The 16,686-nt window shown below is 37.5% G+C and overlaps 1 protein-coding gene across 2 annotated transcripts; it reads right to left on the reverse strand.

Annotated features, from left to right (window-relative positions):
• Nucleotides 1–1,716: 1,716 nt before the first annotated feature.
• trim101 (tripartite motif containing 101) lies at nucleotides 1,717–14,553 on the reverse strand. 2 transcript variants are annotated; one of them, XM_007249997.3, is made up of 11 exons: nucleotides 14,127–14,553; nucleotides 9,466–9,614; nucleotides 8,607–8,781; nucleotides 8,415–8,510; nucleotides 8,047–8,280; nucleotides 6,204–6,226; nucleotides 5,976–6,100; nucleotides 5,619–5,887; nucleotides 4,088–4,519; nucleotides 3,640–3,751; nucleotides 1,717–2,261 (listed from the first exon to the last, which is right to left on the reverse strand). In XM_007249997.3, exons 1-10 carry the CDS (start codon nucleotides 14,289–14,291, stop codon nucleotides 3,665–3,667), a joined length of 1,755 nt encoding a protein of 584 aa, XP_007250059.3. In that variant the 5' UTR covers nucleotides 14,292–14,553; the 3' UTR covers nucleotides 1,717–2,261; nucleotides 3,640–3,664. The 2 variants fall into 2 exon arrangements, with proteins under 2 accessions (XP_007250059.3, XP_015461437.2); XM_015605951.3 differs by lacking the exon at nucleotides 4,088–4,519 and having other exon boundaries at nucleotides 14,127–14,534.
• Nucleotides 14,554–16,686: the final 2,133 nt, after the last annotated feature.

Raw genomic sequence — 16,686 nt, forward strand, 5'->3', positions numbered from 1 at the left:
AACTACGGAGCCCCTGAGGGGACATCATCTAAAAAAATAATAATAAGGTGTGGCCACGACTAATTAAAGCATTGGAACCAGGTCATACTGGGTGGCCACTACTTATTAAGGCATAGGAACGAGATAAGCTAATTAGGTTGTGGGGTTGACTTATATGGCCGGGATTTTATTATCTTGTTTGAATGCCTTAATAAGTCGTCCCTATGACTTAATTATCTTGTTCCCACACCTCATTAAGCGTGTAGGAACAAGATATTTAAGTTGTGGGTATGACGTATATGGCAGGGGCATAATTATCTTGTTCTCATGCCTTAAAAAAAAGTGTGTGAGAACAAGATATATGAGTTGTGGTCACAACTTAAGGCATGGGCATGGCTAGGACTATCTTGTTTCCACGTCTTATTTAGCACATAGGAACGAGATAATTGATTAATAGACCAAATGGCCAGGACTTTTTATTATATTGTCCCCACGCATTTAGAAGTCGTCCCCACAACGTAACTATAAAATCCCCCAACTTAAAAAGTCAAGGCCACACATTAGGATCTCGTTCTTTCGCCTTAATAAGACATGGCCATGCTTTTTTTTTTTACATGATGTCACCTTAAGGGTTCAGAGCAGTATAAAGAAACTAGACAAGCAAACTCTATTCCAATACCAATAACATTACAATAACTCCTAATACAATACCATCATATATTACAACTACATATTAATATAAAACCAGACACAATATTAAATGTATGTATAAAATAGTAAGGTTAGCTAGCTAATATAAAATAATCTGATCATGATTTAGAAAAACATAGCTAAATCCAGGGGTCAGAATGTGATGTTGGTCAATAAAATAAACTCTTTATATGTATTACAAAAGAAAACTGTCAAAAAAAAAAAGCTGATGACTGAACTCACACTGCAGTGTGTTAACCTAATCAGCGAGCCATGCAAACTTTGGTCACACGCATCTTTGGTGTTTTGAATGCTGGGTCAATAAGCAATGGAAGTTGATATAAAAAAATAAACACTGTCATGCAAATCCGTAAACCTTGTATCTCAAATGTTGCCATATATTTGTTAGCTTTTTTCAAAATAAGTTAAATCTGTCAGTTTCGGTTTACATTGAATAAAAAAAAATGTTTTTTAAGATGCTCTTTTTTCCTACCAGATATCCCACCCTGCAAAAACTCATTTCAGGGAGTTATAGCTCCATGAAGGGAAAAAAAATCCTACAAACCTCAATGGTCAACTAAGTATGCTTTATTTGTCATTCTCTCACTATGTTTGTGTTCCTCTCTCGCCCTTTTTTGCGTGAAGAGACTTCCTGAACTTCCTTGAAAGGTGGGACCTCAGCTCTTCTGTAAAGATTTGAAGATATTAGATGTTTGTACCGCAGAGTCTATACTTTTTTACAAATACACATTTATTAATATAGCACTTTTTGATCTCCCAGTGCAAAAGAAAACTGCAAAAATACCTCACTCCACCCCCCCAGGTTTCTGAAAGGAAAAATACCACAGCAGGAAAAATGGGTTGGGCTGGAATTTTTAGGAACATGTCTGATCCTATTTGCTCCTTTACTGGGATAGACAGAATTGTTTATGCATTTAAAGGAACATCTGTTCTGTTTAACTGTAGATCTATGTTAAGAAAAATACGTAACAAATGATATGCACATTGAAAAAGAAAGCATAACATTATGAATAACTATAACAACTCAATATTGCATGTTTTTCTTTATTTTGATATTTCCACAACAATGCTTATACAAATCTCTTTAGTACTGCTATAATATCTAAAAAAAATAATGTGCAAAGAAACAGTGGTTTGAAAAAATAAATTGTAAAATCTGTGCAAAATCTGTAACAGCTGATCCAGTGTAAAACTAAGGCAGATGCTGTGGTTGGTGATTCCTAGAAGTTGTAACAGCAAGCAAAAAACTCGAAAATAAAAAAAACGCAATCATATACACTACAATAAAAACATAAGACTTAACCATATTCACTGTCTGGTGCTGACAAAAGATAAAACAACAACATGGGTGGTGGGTGTTGCTTCTTTTGCCCAGACCTAACAATCCACAGCCGACTTTAAAGACCACTGGACCAAAATGACTCTGGTGTCCCATATCTTCTCAGTGAGAGGAGCGATCACTTCTTCTTGGCAAGAGGATTAAGCCAGGAAAAGGAGAAGCTGAGACGAACAGATTCGCTTGTCACAGGAGGAGAGACTGACCCCACCACTGAGTTCTCTGCAGCTGCAGTCTGTAAGAAGCCATTAGAGAACAGAGAAACAGACATGTAGAAACACTTTCATTAAATTTGTGTGGTAACATTGTCAGTGGGTGTGGAGAGAACAAAAGGAAACACCTGCATTAGGATTTCTGGACTAGACGCTACAAGATTTACTCCACTCTGAAGCCATAAAATGTAGCCTTCAGGCTTTATGACTAACTGTATCTCTACCACATGGGGGCACCAAAATTGTTGTAAAAGAAAGCATCATGCTTTGTTTCATCTTTTTGCTGTCCCGGGAACCCTGAGCAGGGATCACCCTAACCATACAGAGAGGGAAATGATGCTGATGTAGATGCAGATGTCACATGCACAGATTTTGACTATTGTGGTCTTTGCCAGAACCACGCAAACAATAATAGCCAACAGACATCTCTGAAATAAATTAAGAGACCACTTCAGTTTCTGAATCAATTTCTCTGATTTTACTATTTATAGGTATATGTTTGAGTAAAATGAACATTGTTGTTTTATTCTATAAACTACGGACAACATTTCTTCCACATTCCAAATACAAATAATGTAATTTAGAGCATTTATTTGGTTTGATGGCTTGTGATCATTCATCTTCCTCTTGATTATATTCCAGAGGTAAAATCCAATTTGTTAAAATCAAAGAAACTCATAATTTGTAAGTGGTCTCTTATTTTTTTCCAGAACTACAGTTATAGTAGAACCTTTGTTAAAAATAAATCCATAATTTATATTTGTTAGTCAAGAGTAGTTTACATTACATAATTAAACTCACTACAGCTATCTATCGGCACTTTTTCATGGCATGGTACCTACTGCTACATGCTTTGTTTTCTACTGCGACACACAGCTAGGTTATAATAAGATATATGAGATGGTATCCTGTGTAGCAGGTAAAATATTACTATATGGTTCATTTTTACATTCTTGTATAAAATAAAATATTCATGGTATATTGCCCAGAGCTCCCCCACAAAATATAACTGGGTATTATGCAAAACACTATCACTGCATTATCTTTAGATAAAAGATACAGTTGTATTGGAGGATACTGAAAAGATTCTGTTCCAAATTGGAGATTTTTTTATAAAAGTTAGTATATGGCTGCATTGCTCCAAATAGAGTGGTGATTCTTTCTGGACAGTCAGTACCCTCAAGGTTTACATATAACATTTAAGTCCCAAATCATCTTGCTAGGAACATGAGCAATGGGGTATTAAAAAGTACTGGTTACAGGTACTAGACTTACCTAAAGAAAAATAAAAAAAGCTGAATAGAGTTGAGAAAAGGACCAGAAATGTTGGTTAGTACACATAAATGCATAAACCTACAATGCAATGTTAATAACACTTGATATGTGTTATTAGGCCAGTACCTGAAAGCTGAATGTCCCGTCAGTGCTATGTGTTTAGAATGCACTGAATGCTTCCCCATACCCTCTGGAGGATGACCAGAAAGGTCAGGAGGTAAAAGACAAGGGTGATGGTCTGAGGAGAGATGGAGGTGAAGATGGAGAAAAGCAGACATTTGTGGGGAAATCAACAACCACGAGTCAAAATAAAATCTTCTTAACAATGGGCAAGCGTTGCTTAAAGCCAACCTAAAGAGGGTTTTAGTGGTGTGGTGTTTTTACATGAATTCACAGTTTTAAACTTAGGTCCCATAAATGAAGCCATTATACCAAGAAGCTTTGGAGACCATGAATGATGACTAAGGAAGTGATGACAATGATGTTGCTTGATGAAGAAGTGCAGCAAGGCCACTGATGTCTTGCAGAGATGGTGACAAAACAGTCATCCATAATCTGTTGCACCTAAACTGACCTGTAAAGACAATGAAGTCATTCCTTCCTTCCTGGCAGATTCATCAGCTCCCAGCTCAGTAACAGGCTTCTCAGCCTCTGTCACTTGCCCTTGGACACTATCTGGGGAGTCTTTTCCAGAGTGACTCCTCTCAGGGTTTTCAAGGTTCTCAGTAGCCACCGGAATGAAACCACTACTACTCAGCCACATGGACAGAGGTGTTTGAAACTGCTGAAGAGGTGACTGAACTGAGGGATCCTTTACCAGCTGGGGTTCATGGCCACGAGCCCCCATGGCATCAAAAGACAATGCAAGGTTTGGGCTAAGCATTTCCCTGTGAGGTTTGTACCAGCTCGGGTAGAGTTTGGTCTCCTCATCTGCTTGTACAGGGACGCTTTGGTTTCTCAAGCCACCTGCATCAAGCTCCTCACACCCAAACTCAGGCTGGCCCTTCTAAAGGGTAATGGGAAATAGAAATATAGCTTGCAAATGTATAACATATTATGGGACTTGTTTGGGGTAAAACTTGTACATGATGCACAAGTTAAAATTAGAAATGCACCAAAAAAGATTTTTTTTGTACAAAAACAAAAAACAAAAAATAATTTAACATTTGGCCAAAGAAGTATGTTGAATACCAAAACACTAAACACATTTTTTCGCATGTTTGCATTAAATTTGTCATTTTTTACAACTAAATTAAATAGGCTACATGTATTTTTGTCTTACTTTTAAATCATTTAGCTACATAATTACAACTACTATTTCTTAAACAATGAACATATTTAATACCTTAGCAGAATTTTTTTTTGAAAAAATAAAATCACATTGAAAAGCTGTACATTTCTACAGAAAGTCACTAGATTGGTCACTGTTCTTTCTTTTTAAATAAAGGCTCCAGAGGGGCCTGAAAAGTCGCGTAATCAAAGCTGGTTTATGGAGAGCCTACCCACTTCCTATTCCCCCATTATATCGGAAAATGAGGGCAAACCGCTAGCGGGAGCTCGCAAGTGAGTCCTCTATGAATAAAGCCAAGCGGCTAAATTAAAATTAATATTTTACTACTTTTTTGAAAGAAGATCAAAATATTTCACAAAAAAGAAAAACTACCACTATATGTCTAGTGGCAAAATTGCTAGCTAAGTTTGGAAACACTAAGGCTAAATTAGCTAGCTCAGCTAATGTTATTTTCTTAGCCCTGTACAGCCCAAATGTTTCAGCTGGAAAAACAGCCAGTTTGTGAAGAAGGTAGTAAACAGACACAAGCCTGATAAGTAATGCTGGTCAATTTATTTTGTTTTTAAATTATGTGAGTAAGTGAATAAAAATGAACTTAAACCTGCCATTTATCAGCTGTTTACTGGCTCCCTGGCGGCATCTAGAGCACTTGGGGGAGGGTGGTGCAGTCTGAGGTGCTGCACTGCAATATGACTTTTAAAATTGTTCTGCATATTTTTGATTGCCAAATATTTGGTGCATCCCTAGTAAAATTTGATCAATTTTCTATAAACAACGACAACCAAATTGATATGAGAGAAGGTAAAAGAGTTACCTGTAGAGTGCTTAACCCGTTTTTCTCACACAGCGTGTCATTTTTTGCTTCCGCATGTGCATGGGTATCCTCCTTTTTCTGAGGTTCCGCACTGTTTATCGCCAAGCTCTCTGGCCTCAGATCCTGAGCCATCTCAGGATTCTGTACAGGACTGTGCCGTGGTTCAGGCTCAGGTTCAGGCTCCATTTCAGGTTCTGTCTCTAGTTGTGTCTCAGGATCTGATTCAGGCTCTTCTGGTTCTTCTGGATCCTCTTCAACCTCATCTTCAGCTGCAGAGTAATTATCAGTATTATTCTCAATTTAAATCAATCGCTTGCCATGAAATGCACATGTATTTATTGACTGTTCATGTCTCACGTTGTAGGAAATCCAGCTGGTAGAGAGCCCTCTCCTCAGCATTAAAATCGACCTTATAGTGATCCATGTTTTCATATCCAGGCACTAAAGTCTCCATTGGGGTGCATTTAGCTGCTTCACTGACTCTTGAAGAGAGGAAATCAATCGACATTGGTGTAAACGCTAGAGAAAGAGCTGTACCTAGATAATGATGGCAACAGACAAAAATCTGCTCAAAAGGAAACTTACTGTTCAATAAGGCTTTTTGAGTCCTACAAGAGAGCAGAAAACACACCCTTAAAATCCCCTTCACACTCAGCACAATAAGAATTCTACACTGTAACACATTTCTGCAGTTTTCACAGCAATACTACTGTATAATTAAAAAAAAAAATTAAATTCAGTGGAACGTTAATTGTACATTAAATATATTTGTACTGAAAATCACAGTACAGTAATTTTAGGGCATTTTTTAATCAGCCAAGAATCCTATTTTCTATTATTTACTCATTTTAACTATCATGCAGACTGAAGGACATTTTTATATTCTTGATAAATGTATATAGACACAGAAAGCTACAGCAATTTAGATTATATGTAGCTAAATGTACAGAGAAAAGCAGCCAGTTTTTCAGTTTAACAGACGTTGCTAGTGGTCAGTTACCTCAGCATGCTAATGTTAAGGGAGCATTTTTCATCTCGTTTGTTTTGAAGTGGTAAACAGTAAATCTGTCTGTAAAGGTGTTGTAACTGATACAAACTGTGAAAATTTTGTTAGAAGTTTTATTTCCTTCAATTTCTTTGAGTAATGTATATTATTGATCTTTAACTTGCCGATTATTGGCTGCCTGCTGCCATTCTGTAGCACTACTCTGCTAGCTACTTAGCTAATGCTAGGTAAACTGCACTGGGAGAGAGAAATGTGGCAGAGGCATTTAATATATTTTGTTTTCTGGTAACATTTAGTTAGACAGCATCTTTAGTTTGGTGTAGGACTAAACTTACTATATAAATGTTTGTGAATGTACGTGTGCCCGGGTTTATTTCTAGCTAGCTACATTTGTTTACTAAACTCCATTTAGTAAAGCTTGTGACTTGTTTACCATAAACTCCATTTAGTAAAGCTTGTGACTTGTTTACCTTATTTCAACTTCTATGGTTCTTTGCATGGTGATGTAATTATTTTACCATTTTTAATTTAAAAATATTAAAATTAATGCAGTTATGCTTTTAAAAAGCCTAATATTTGCTGTGATAAAAAAATACAGCAGCCTATTACTGTGCTAATAGTACCAGTCCAAAATTTCTTCCTACATTGCAAATTATTAAAAGAAACACACAAAGAATCATGCAGTAATGTGGGATGCTGCTAACTTTTTTTAGGGCAGTACTGATGAGAGCCGGTTTTGATCAGATGATCTTTGTAACTGCACCTAAGGATACTTTATTTTTTTTATTTTTTTTAGATTGACTGATCTGATGAAGTTTTTTTTTCTTTACTTAGTTGATTAGCTCTTGATTAAAACATTATTTAAATCACCTTTACCTCTTCACAACACAACTGATGGTCTCAAACACAATAGGAGGGCAAGAAAAGTTCTGCACAGCTGTTAACTGAAAGCCATTTCAGGTAACTACCTCATAAAGCTGACTGAGAAAATCCGGCCAAGATGTTTGTCTAAGCAAGAGGGGCTACTTTAAATAATCTAAAATATAAAACTTGTTCTGGTTTGTTTAACAGTATTTTGTTTACTAAATCATTTCATATGTTTTTCGTCATATTCTGGATGACTAAAATAACTAAGATTAATCAACAATATAGAAAATGTTAAAATAATAACAAAAACCCCATTAATTATAAAGTGTGTCCAAATTGTGACTGGATGTGTACATTACTGTCATTATTATGTTCATAATTAGTTTTATAGATAATCTGATTTAATGTACAATATGCATACGGCACAATTTACTACAGCAATGTACTAGCTTTTTTCTGCCAGCAAATTACTATACATTTTACACTCTTTTTACAGTGTAGGAAATCCTCCAAAGAAACTTAAGCAAACCTGCACAAATCCTGGAAGTTTCCTACCTGCAGAAATGCAGCCATCTCTGGCTCTTCCATTGCACTGAAAGCAGTCTTCATTAATTTTGAGTTGGTGTCAACATGTTCACTGTATGTTTGGACCAAGCTCCGTGTCCAGCCAATCTTTTCATCCTGCTCATATGTGATTTCCTGCACCATGATCTTACGCCTCTCTTCCAAGATGGCAGACATCCGATCAAACTTCTCACACAGAACCTGCGTCTGGTTTTTGCCATTCTCCTGTAATAAATTACACAAATTCTTACATATTTTTACAGCTGATGCAGTGATAATAAATAAAAAAACAAGGGTTCAGAAGTAGATGCCTCAGCTGTTAAAAGATACTGCAGCATTTCCTTAAAGTGGGATCAAACCTCAATGTTCCTGCAGAGCTCCTCAAGATCATTTATGAATGCTTGGATGTTCTCATTAGTGGCAACCAGACATCCAAGCCCATTACTGAGTTCAGTCTGAAAATAAAAACAGTGTAGAGTTAGTGACTTAAGTTCTTTGGAAGTGTTTGGATGTTATATTTCCAGGAGTTACCAGGATATGGTCTATGTTACCTTCTGCTGCTGGTAAACCTCTGGTATGGGGGCCACTTGACAGGTGCTGTGTGCCCCAAAAACTTTACAGAGTGAGCAGGTGGGCAGCTGACAGGTGATGCAGTAAATATTCAGCTTTTCTCCTTCATGCTGTTCACACGTTATTTGTGCCAATGGTTTTGGTGGTGGCCTAGAGCTATAAACACATGGAATTACTACAAAATGAATGTGAGGTCTTTGAAGCCAGACTTGAAATGTACAGCATTATGTTAACAATGTAACCGTAGTTAAAATATACTGTAGGGGTGTAACAATAGATTTGTGCACCATAGACTGTATTTTAACACTTGTTTTAGTGAATTTAAAACGAGAGATAATGTTCTTACAGAGTTTAATTGAGGCATCGTGGTACACTTGCACATGCATTCCCTTAGTGAAAATACAAACCAAACCAAAGATAACAATGTTGTTTATTGAATCAGGCAAATTAACTATGGTTGTGAAGATACCAAAAGAGTGGATGGTACATCCCAATTACTCCGGTTGAAGCCTAAAGATGGCTGAAATGAAAACTGTGCCATCTTGGATTTGTGCTTACACAGTAAAAACTGCAGGTGAGGCTATTTGACCACCTGAATCCTGCCCATATTTCTTAATGAAAAGGCCATACACCTGTTTCTACGCTTGGAGCATGGGCACAATGATGGCTCAATCAACTGCATGTCAAGTTTTAAGTACATGCTCACAATATCATATGGCCAAGCTGTCTACGTTTTTTTTTTCTTTTCAGTTCTGGGCAATTACACATACGGTTACACCCCTAGTATATATATGATATATTAGACAACATTTGACCAGGCAATGCACTTCTATTTCTGACCTTGCAGATTCTTGCTTGTAGACATCAATGATATTTTCCACTAATAAATTTCTTGGGAGCCCATAAACACCATGACGGTCCAAGACAACATCATGTCGACAGGATGGACAGCGAAAGCGTCCTCCAAACCCAACCTGTAACAGAGATGGCTGCAATCTCTTACTTAGTATGTTCTTACTGTTCAGTGTTATTTACTGTTACTTTAAGCAAGTGCTGTTTTGAATTATCTCCTATTAAACCTTAACCTTCACATTAAACATGTGAAGGAACCTCTTAAAGTCTTTTGAGAAATGTTGAGGAACTTTCATGTAGGTTCCTCCAACTGAAGAACCCCTTAAAAAGTGACTTATCCTTTAAGATGTTATGCAATTGTCTTGCTTTATTAAGACATATTTCCAAAGCTCTGGCTCAAAGTGTTCCTTAACTCTGTAGCATCTGCCTTTCTTTGTAACTGGTGTCCCATCTGCTGAGTAAGGATAATGATCACTTGCTTGTACATGAACATGCTCTTCTCAGAGCCAATTTGCAGACATGTGGCCTCTGAACCAGGACAGAGTAATCTTACCCTTAACCATCAGCTGCTTCTGATTTAGTTTCTGTTGCTAAGGTAGGGTATAAAACACAACTTTGCTGAAACCCCCTTGTGTCCATTCTTATTTTCTGACCCATTACTGATACAGACAAATTTAGTACACTTTTATTAACAAGTGTGTCTCACTGGTGTCAACCTGAATTCCAGATAAAGACAAACAAGTTGCAGTTGCTTTTTCTCTCCCTCTCTGAGGTGAAGTGAGGGTACACCAGAGACTATGATGTGAAGTGAGCGAGAGCAGGAGAGTGAAATGGACACAGTGGACGTCTTGAAATAGTCATGCTCTTTAAAGGCTTCAGCAGCTGAGGCATATGGGTCGAATGGAAATCAGAATCCTCGCTTACCGCAGAGGTGCCCGGTGCCAGTCCTGGAAGGCCATGATCTTGCACAGTGGGGTGTTTCCCCTGGCCTGTCTAATTACTTTGTTTACTGTTTGTTCAAATTCCATATAATTAGCGAATGTGTTGTCTTAGAGGACTAACAACTCTGAGGTATTGGTAAGGCATTCAACAGCATCAACTGCAATTTCAGAGAATGGACCTCAGAACTCTGTATCTGACCTTTTTGACTTCTCTCCTAAAGGTACTTTGGAGTAATTTAGTTTCTCCTCAGGAATCTCCGGGAATACCTGAAGACCATTAGGATTCTGGTTTCCTACAGCAGCCTCACGTGCCATTTATACCCACTGAAATGTATAGTACCCCAAGACCCATCACCCCCTCTCCCGAACAACTTCTTAAATTACAAATAATGCTAAAAATGACAACATAGACTGGGAAGACAACAACTACAAAGCTACAGGGAGAGAAGGTTTAAATCTTTTCAAACATTTCTATTAACTTGTCATTCAAACAGACTTTGATAAATTGATTTATAGATTTGATAATAATTTTTTTCAATTTTTACCTTTTTTACCCAATTTAAAAATGCCAATTTAACTACCCAATCCCTGTTCATACACTCATGCAGAAGGAAGCGTAATACTACCTGGAGGTTACAATGATAGCTTACCAGGAATAATACATGAAAAACTTTGACTGATACCGACACATGCAGAATTATTGTGTAACGCAGCATTCCAGACATCTCAGCAGGAAGTTGTAGAGGTTTCCAAATGGTGTCCTGCAATAATCCATCCCATGCAGCTTGAATATTTCTGCAGACTTTCTGGTGAGGTGGAGAGTTGATAGAGTTTATAGAGTGTCAAAAATCATCCCACACGGAGATTTCTGGTTCGAATCCTGTTCATGTTGCTTGCCATCATCTATCGGAGTCCTGAGAAAGCACAATTGGCCTTGCTTTCTCTGGGTGGTCAGATGGCGCTGTTTCCCCACATCACTCCAAAGGGTGATGTCAATCAGCACAAAGAATCTGTGAGCTGATGTATCGGAACCGAGTCGCTGCGCTTACCTCAGAGTGGGCTGGCTACTCGGAAATGCTGCATCAGCAGCAGTTTGCAAAAAGGCGGTGGCTGATTCACATGTAACATAGGAGGCATGTGCTAGTCTTCAACCTCCTGGTGTTGGGGCATCACTATCGACTGGTTGCAGGTTCTCATTAATGTAACATTGCAATGCAAAGGTGATCTGGCATTGAACAAAATTGCACCCCACACCATGAAACCAGACCTTATTAACAACAAACTGTTGATCTTGGTACTGTTCACAGTGCCTCCACACACAAATTTGTTGGTCATCTCCACCAAGACAAAAGTGGGACATCATTAAAGATGACCCACTGCCAATCTGCTTTGCAGCATTGCAGTTCGACATTTTCTTTTTGGTGCAACTATTTTGTGGTGGATTCCCATCAACCTGTGAGAAATCAAGGCCAGTTGTGTTCTCTCAGACTCTGGCTGCTGATGATATAAAATATAATCAAACCAGAATTTGAACCAGTGATCCCTGGATCACAGTGACAGCACTTTAGTCCACTGGATCCACCCTTTGATCCATTTTGATCCAACTTTAGTTCTGAATGGAATGGAGGTGACAGGGTTCATCTGAGCAGCAGTACAGTTATTATGAAGAGATTGAAATAGTGCAGAGGGCTGTTTGTTAGGCTTTAGAGGCTTCGCACATGGAACAATCTCTCCATTGTTCGCCCTGAGAGAGATTAGTATGCTAACACCTCAAAGGGTGCAGATGTAGGGCATACACTATATTTACACCAAAGCGTTCAGACTGAGACTAAGGGCAGTCTTTTAAAGTCCTCCCACCTGCTTGGGATCGGCATAATATTGACATGCATTTGACCCTGGTCTCTCTATATGCGTCGTGCATTTGTGTAGCAATACTGCTATTGGTACAAGCATGGTTTTTAGAAATGTTACAACATTTCACACACTGTGTACTCTCAGGTGTTTTTCTATGGAGGCACACTTTCTGACAAACACAGAACTGCACAGGTGGTCATGAGGATATTTGTCAGAGCCCCAAATATCTGTCAGTGTGATGATCAGCTGGCATGTAGCAACTGCCTCAACCAGCAGACAGATCAGATCCACTGAGCCAGAAACCATAGTGGTCATTTATACCACTGCTAACACACAACAGACTGAGTATGAAATCTTTACATCTCCGTTATTACTCAGAATGTTGCTGCTAAATATAGGAGGTCAATGATGGGCTTAACATCAACCAAAAATACAGCATGGTTTTAGTGTTTTAGTAGTTTTAATGTTTTTCGAGGGAGATTCACTGTCAGTTATAGTTAGCAGTGTACGGCTAACCATAACAGTGTGAAATTCAGTTTTCTGTTGCTGTAAATTTTTAGAGTAATAATTACACAAATCTCTACACTGTGCTGCAGCAAAAATGGAGTGTATGGATAATTAATTGTAAATGAACTCTGAAATCCAACACAGTATTGTTAATGTATGAGATTTTTTTTTTAATGTTAGTCGGTTAACAATAATAATTGCTATAAACAGGGAATTGCATTGTATGATTTAATATCTAATAATACTTTTCTTGTTACAGATATACAGATGTGGAAAAAAGAGAGCACTTAAAAATTATTAGTTTCTTTGATTTTACCAAATGTACAACCTCTGGAATATTATCAAGAGGAAGATGGATGATCACAAGCCATCAAACCAAGCTTAATTGCTTGGATTTTTGCACCAGGAGTGGCATAAATTTATCCAAAAGCAGTGTGTAAGACTGGTGGAGGACAACATGCCAAGATGCATGAAAACTTGTTTACTTTGCATTATTGGAGGTCTGAAAGCTGTGCATTGTTTTTTGTTATTTCAGCCATTTCTCATTTTCTGCAAATAAATGCTCTAAAGGAATATGTTTATTTATTTATAGAATTTAGTTTATAGAATAAAACATAAATGTTAATTTTACTCAAACATATACATATAGAAAGCAAAATCAGAGAAACTGATTCAGAAACTGAAGTGGTCTCTTAATGTATTTTCCAGAGCTGTATGTGGTATTTTCTGATTGATTTAAAGCCCAAAATGAAACTCTTTAGTAGCAACATTAGAAACAATGACAGACTAATGACACTGTTTATTTAAAGTTCTAAAACATATGTTTATATATAATCACCTATGATCACATCTGTTGTGTAGCTTACATGTATTACAATGACTTCATCTACTGATGTATATTTTATTGATGCATAAATTCTAAATTGTATCAAAATATTTATTTGTCCAGTTACAATTTAAAGGCCTACCTTGTATACAGAGTTTAATTCCCTTCTGTTCTACTGGTTCAGCAATTTTTTTTTACTTTTACCATTGCTCACACTTTTTACTTTCAAGCCTCATTTTATTCTACAGTACAAATAAATAAATAAATAAGAAAAAGAGAAGAATAGAGTGTGATAAACATCATTTCCTATGCTGATGGATGTTGGATGTTCTGAGGAGTTTTGTGGCAGTTCCTCCGGGTCTACAGGGAACACAGTGCTTTGAAGTTCTTTGGCCTGAAACTTCTTTTAGTTTTTTTTCTACTCTATCTAGAGTTACATTTTTCAATTACTTATAATAGATACCTACACTGATTTCCATTGTTCTCCACTTATTAAATATTGGCAACTTCAAAGGACTCACCAGGTAGAGTTCATTGGCACACTTGCGGCAGAGGTTGTGCTGGCAGGGCAGGATCACCACAGGTTTGGTGAACACCTCCAGGCAGATGGGGCAGATGAGCTGCTTCTCCAGTGTTTCCAGTGAGGCGTCCCTGGTGAAAGAGCTCAGGTCCAGTGGAAGAGACATGATTGTGCCCAGCTCACTGTTCCAAACTTTGTTGAGATGCACAAAGAACTTGTGTGTACAAGTGTGTGATTAGATCTTCTCAGTGGTCATCTCATCTTCAGTATTTATGTCCATATATGCTTTTGGCCTTCTCTGCTTCATTCACTTTCATTTGTTTCTCTGCTGCTGAGCTGTTCCAGGGCAGCAGGGTTCTGAGGTTGAGTTAGTGGTAGGAGTAAGAGTGTGTATGTGTGTGTGTGTCTGTGTATATGTGTGCAGAGGTGTCTAGTTACTGTCCCCCTCCTGTCTCAGTCCCTCATAGGTCAGCACGGCCCATATCGGGCAAGCAGTATCCTGGCAAACAGACTCAGAAACTGTTTCTTTCTCTTGTTACTTCAATCATTCATGTCCACATCTCAGAGCTAGACTAGATGGGCATAACATGTCAAGAAAAGGCGTGAAGGAAGATAACGGGTTTAATATAGCGCAGCTGCAATAATTATGCAGAACACCAATCAAATATTTTAAATATCTGCAGATGTTAATGCACAGTTTTAGATTTAATGAATTAAAAAAGTTAAGAAGCAATACAACTGTGAGGACAAGAACTAGCATTAGGAGCTGATCATCAACTGATGATAATTTCATAAAATGAGCAAACATGGGTTAAGAAAAAAATATATATATAAATATATATACATATATGCATAAATACACACCTGCATATATCCATGCACATACATACACATTCACAAAAAGACCAGGGTTAGGGTAAAATTCTCCAACATTCAAGGCTATTAAATACAGTCAGGTGTTAATGTAGTCTAGCCACTTTCCCCATTTCTTTTTTATTTTAACTTTGTTTAATCTCAGGGCAAAGGTAAGGGATTCCATCTCATATATCTTATTAACAATATCTTTCCACAGCTCTGTGGTAGGGGGATCAGCCTGCATCCATTTTTGAGTAATTGCTTTCTTGCTGGCTACTAAAAAAATCTGCATCAGGTATCTATCTGCTCCGACAAGACAATCTGGTAGATTTCCCATATAAAGCACCAAGAACTCCTTGGGAATATCCAGCGAGAGGATTTTGGTAATATGGTTCCAGACTTCATCCCAGTAGTAGTGGATTTTAATACATTCCCAAAAAATATGGAATTGTCCTACGTCAAGGCAGCCACAGTTCCTCCAGCATGGTTGTGAAACACCCATATGCATCGATTTGACTTTAGGGGTAATAAAAAATCGAATAACATTTTTCCAGCTGAATTCACGCCAAGTTCTTGAGCTTGTAGATGTTAGTTGTGTTTTCCAGATATTATCCCAGTCCAACTGGGGTATTACAATATTTAACTCTCTTTCCCATGCTTTTTTAACATAATCAGTTGATTCGTTTTTTCGAGTTCCTTATTCCATTGTACAGTTTAGAGATTATTTTCTTGGGTTGTATAGAGTAAGCCTGTACTAATTGAATAACAATGGGGTTCTCTTCCAGCTGTGGATCTGTGGACCTGATCTCTTTCAAATAATAATCACGGATCTGCAGATATCTAAAAAAATCTTGATTATTAAGATTGACCTTCTCTTTCAGCTCCTGAAAGGGCATCAGGTTCCCGTTTTTAAACAATGTACAGAAAGCTGTCAGCCCTTTATGAGCCCATAATTTAAAATGATGATCTAACAATCCTGGTTGGAATGAGGGATCATAGGCAAACCATTTAAGTTGCTTAATTTGAGTCTGTAATTTAAATTGTTTAACTAAACCAAACCAAATTTTGAGGGTGTGGAGAGCAATAGGATTCACCTCCGAATTAATTAATCTGAGCCTATCCCCTATCAAGGTCTGTACTGAAGATTTTGTGGAGAGCTCAATGTTCTTCCATTTAGCCGTTACTCCTGTGTTACAAGTCCTACTTTTTAAAAATTAAATGGCTGTTGAGGGTAACAATGGAAATTAAGGCAACGTCTGGATGACAAAGAAAACTTTTTAAAGTTGTTTACTATAAAGGCAAAGGAATCCATCCATATGACTGGAAAGGACCTTCAGAAAGGGCTAGCTGAAAATGACTGCATAAAGATCTGCATAAAAGAGTAATTAAAGGATAAACTTGGTATGAAATGTACTTGGGGTATAGTGAAACATGATAGAGAGTATAAATGTTTGCCGAATAGCCCAACTTTGCTCACCCCCAGAATTATGAAATACAGAGATTTTAGCCTATGCTCCATCAGGCTTACAATGCTAGCATTAGGCTATTTTTTTTTTTTTTGGCTATTTTTATACCATTAACAAGCTCAAAGATCACCACAGACTTCATTAGTAGAACGCAAGGGTCCTGAGATTTAAAAAAAGGCACTGAGAACTCTGAAAGTGCACAGGTATTTAATACTCTGGGCACTAGTGAAGGCAAAAGTG

This window comes from Astyanax mexicanus, chromosome 13, assembly GCF_023375975.1.
Source record: "Astyanax mexicanus isolate ESR-SI-001 chromosome 13, AstMex3_surface, whole genome shotgun sequence".
Classification (NCBI taxonomy): Eukaryota; Metazoa; Chordata; class Actinopteri; order Characiformes; family Acestrorhamphidae; genus Astyanax; species Astyanax mexicanus.

What these genes read in the sequence shown, in the direction of transcription:
- trim101 (XM_007249997.3), bottom strand. Translation starts at nt 14,291, where the DNA reads ATGTCTCTTCCACTGGACCTGAGCTCTTTCACCAGGGACGCCTCACTG. An exon ending in CCAGCTGGATTTCCTACAAC is followed by an intron (nt 5,888 to 5,975) that starts GTGAGACATGAA and finishes ATTACTCTGCAG; the next exon opens with CTGAAGATGAGGTTGAAGAG. An exon ending in ACGGGTTAAGCACTCTACAG is followed by an intron (nt 4,520 to 5,618) that starts GTAACTCTTTTA and finishes ATTACCCTTTAG; the next exon opens with AAGGGCCAGCCTGAGTTTGG.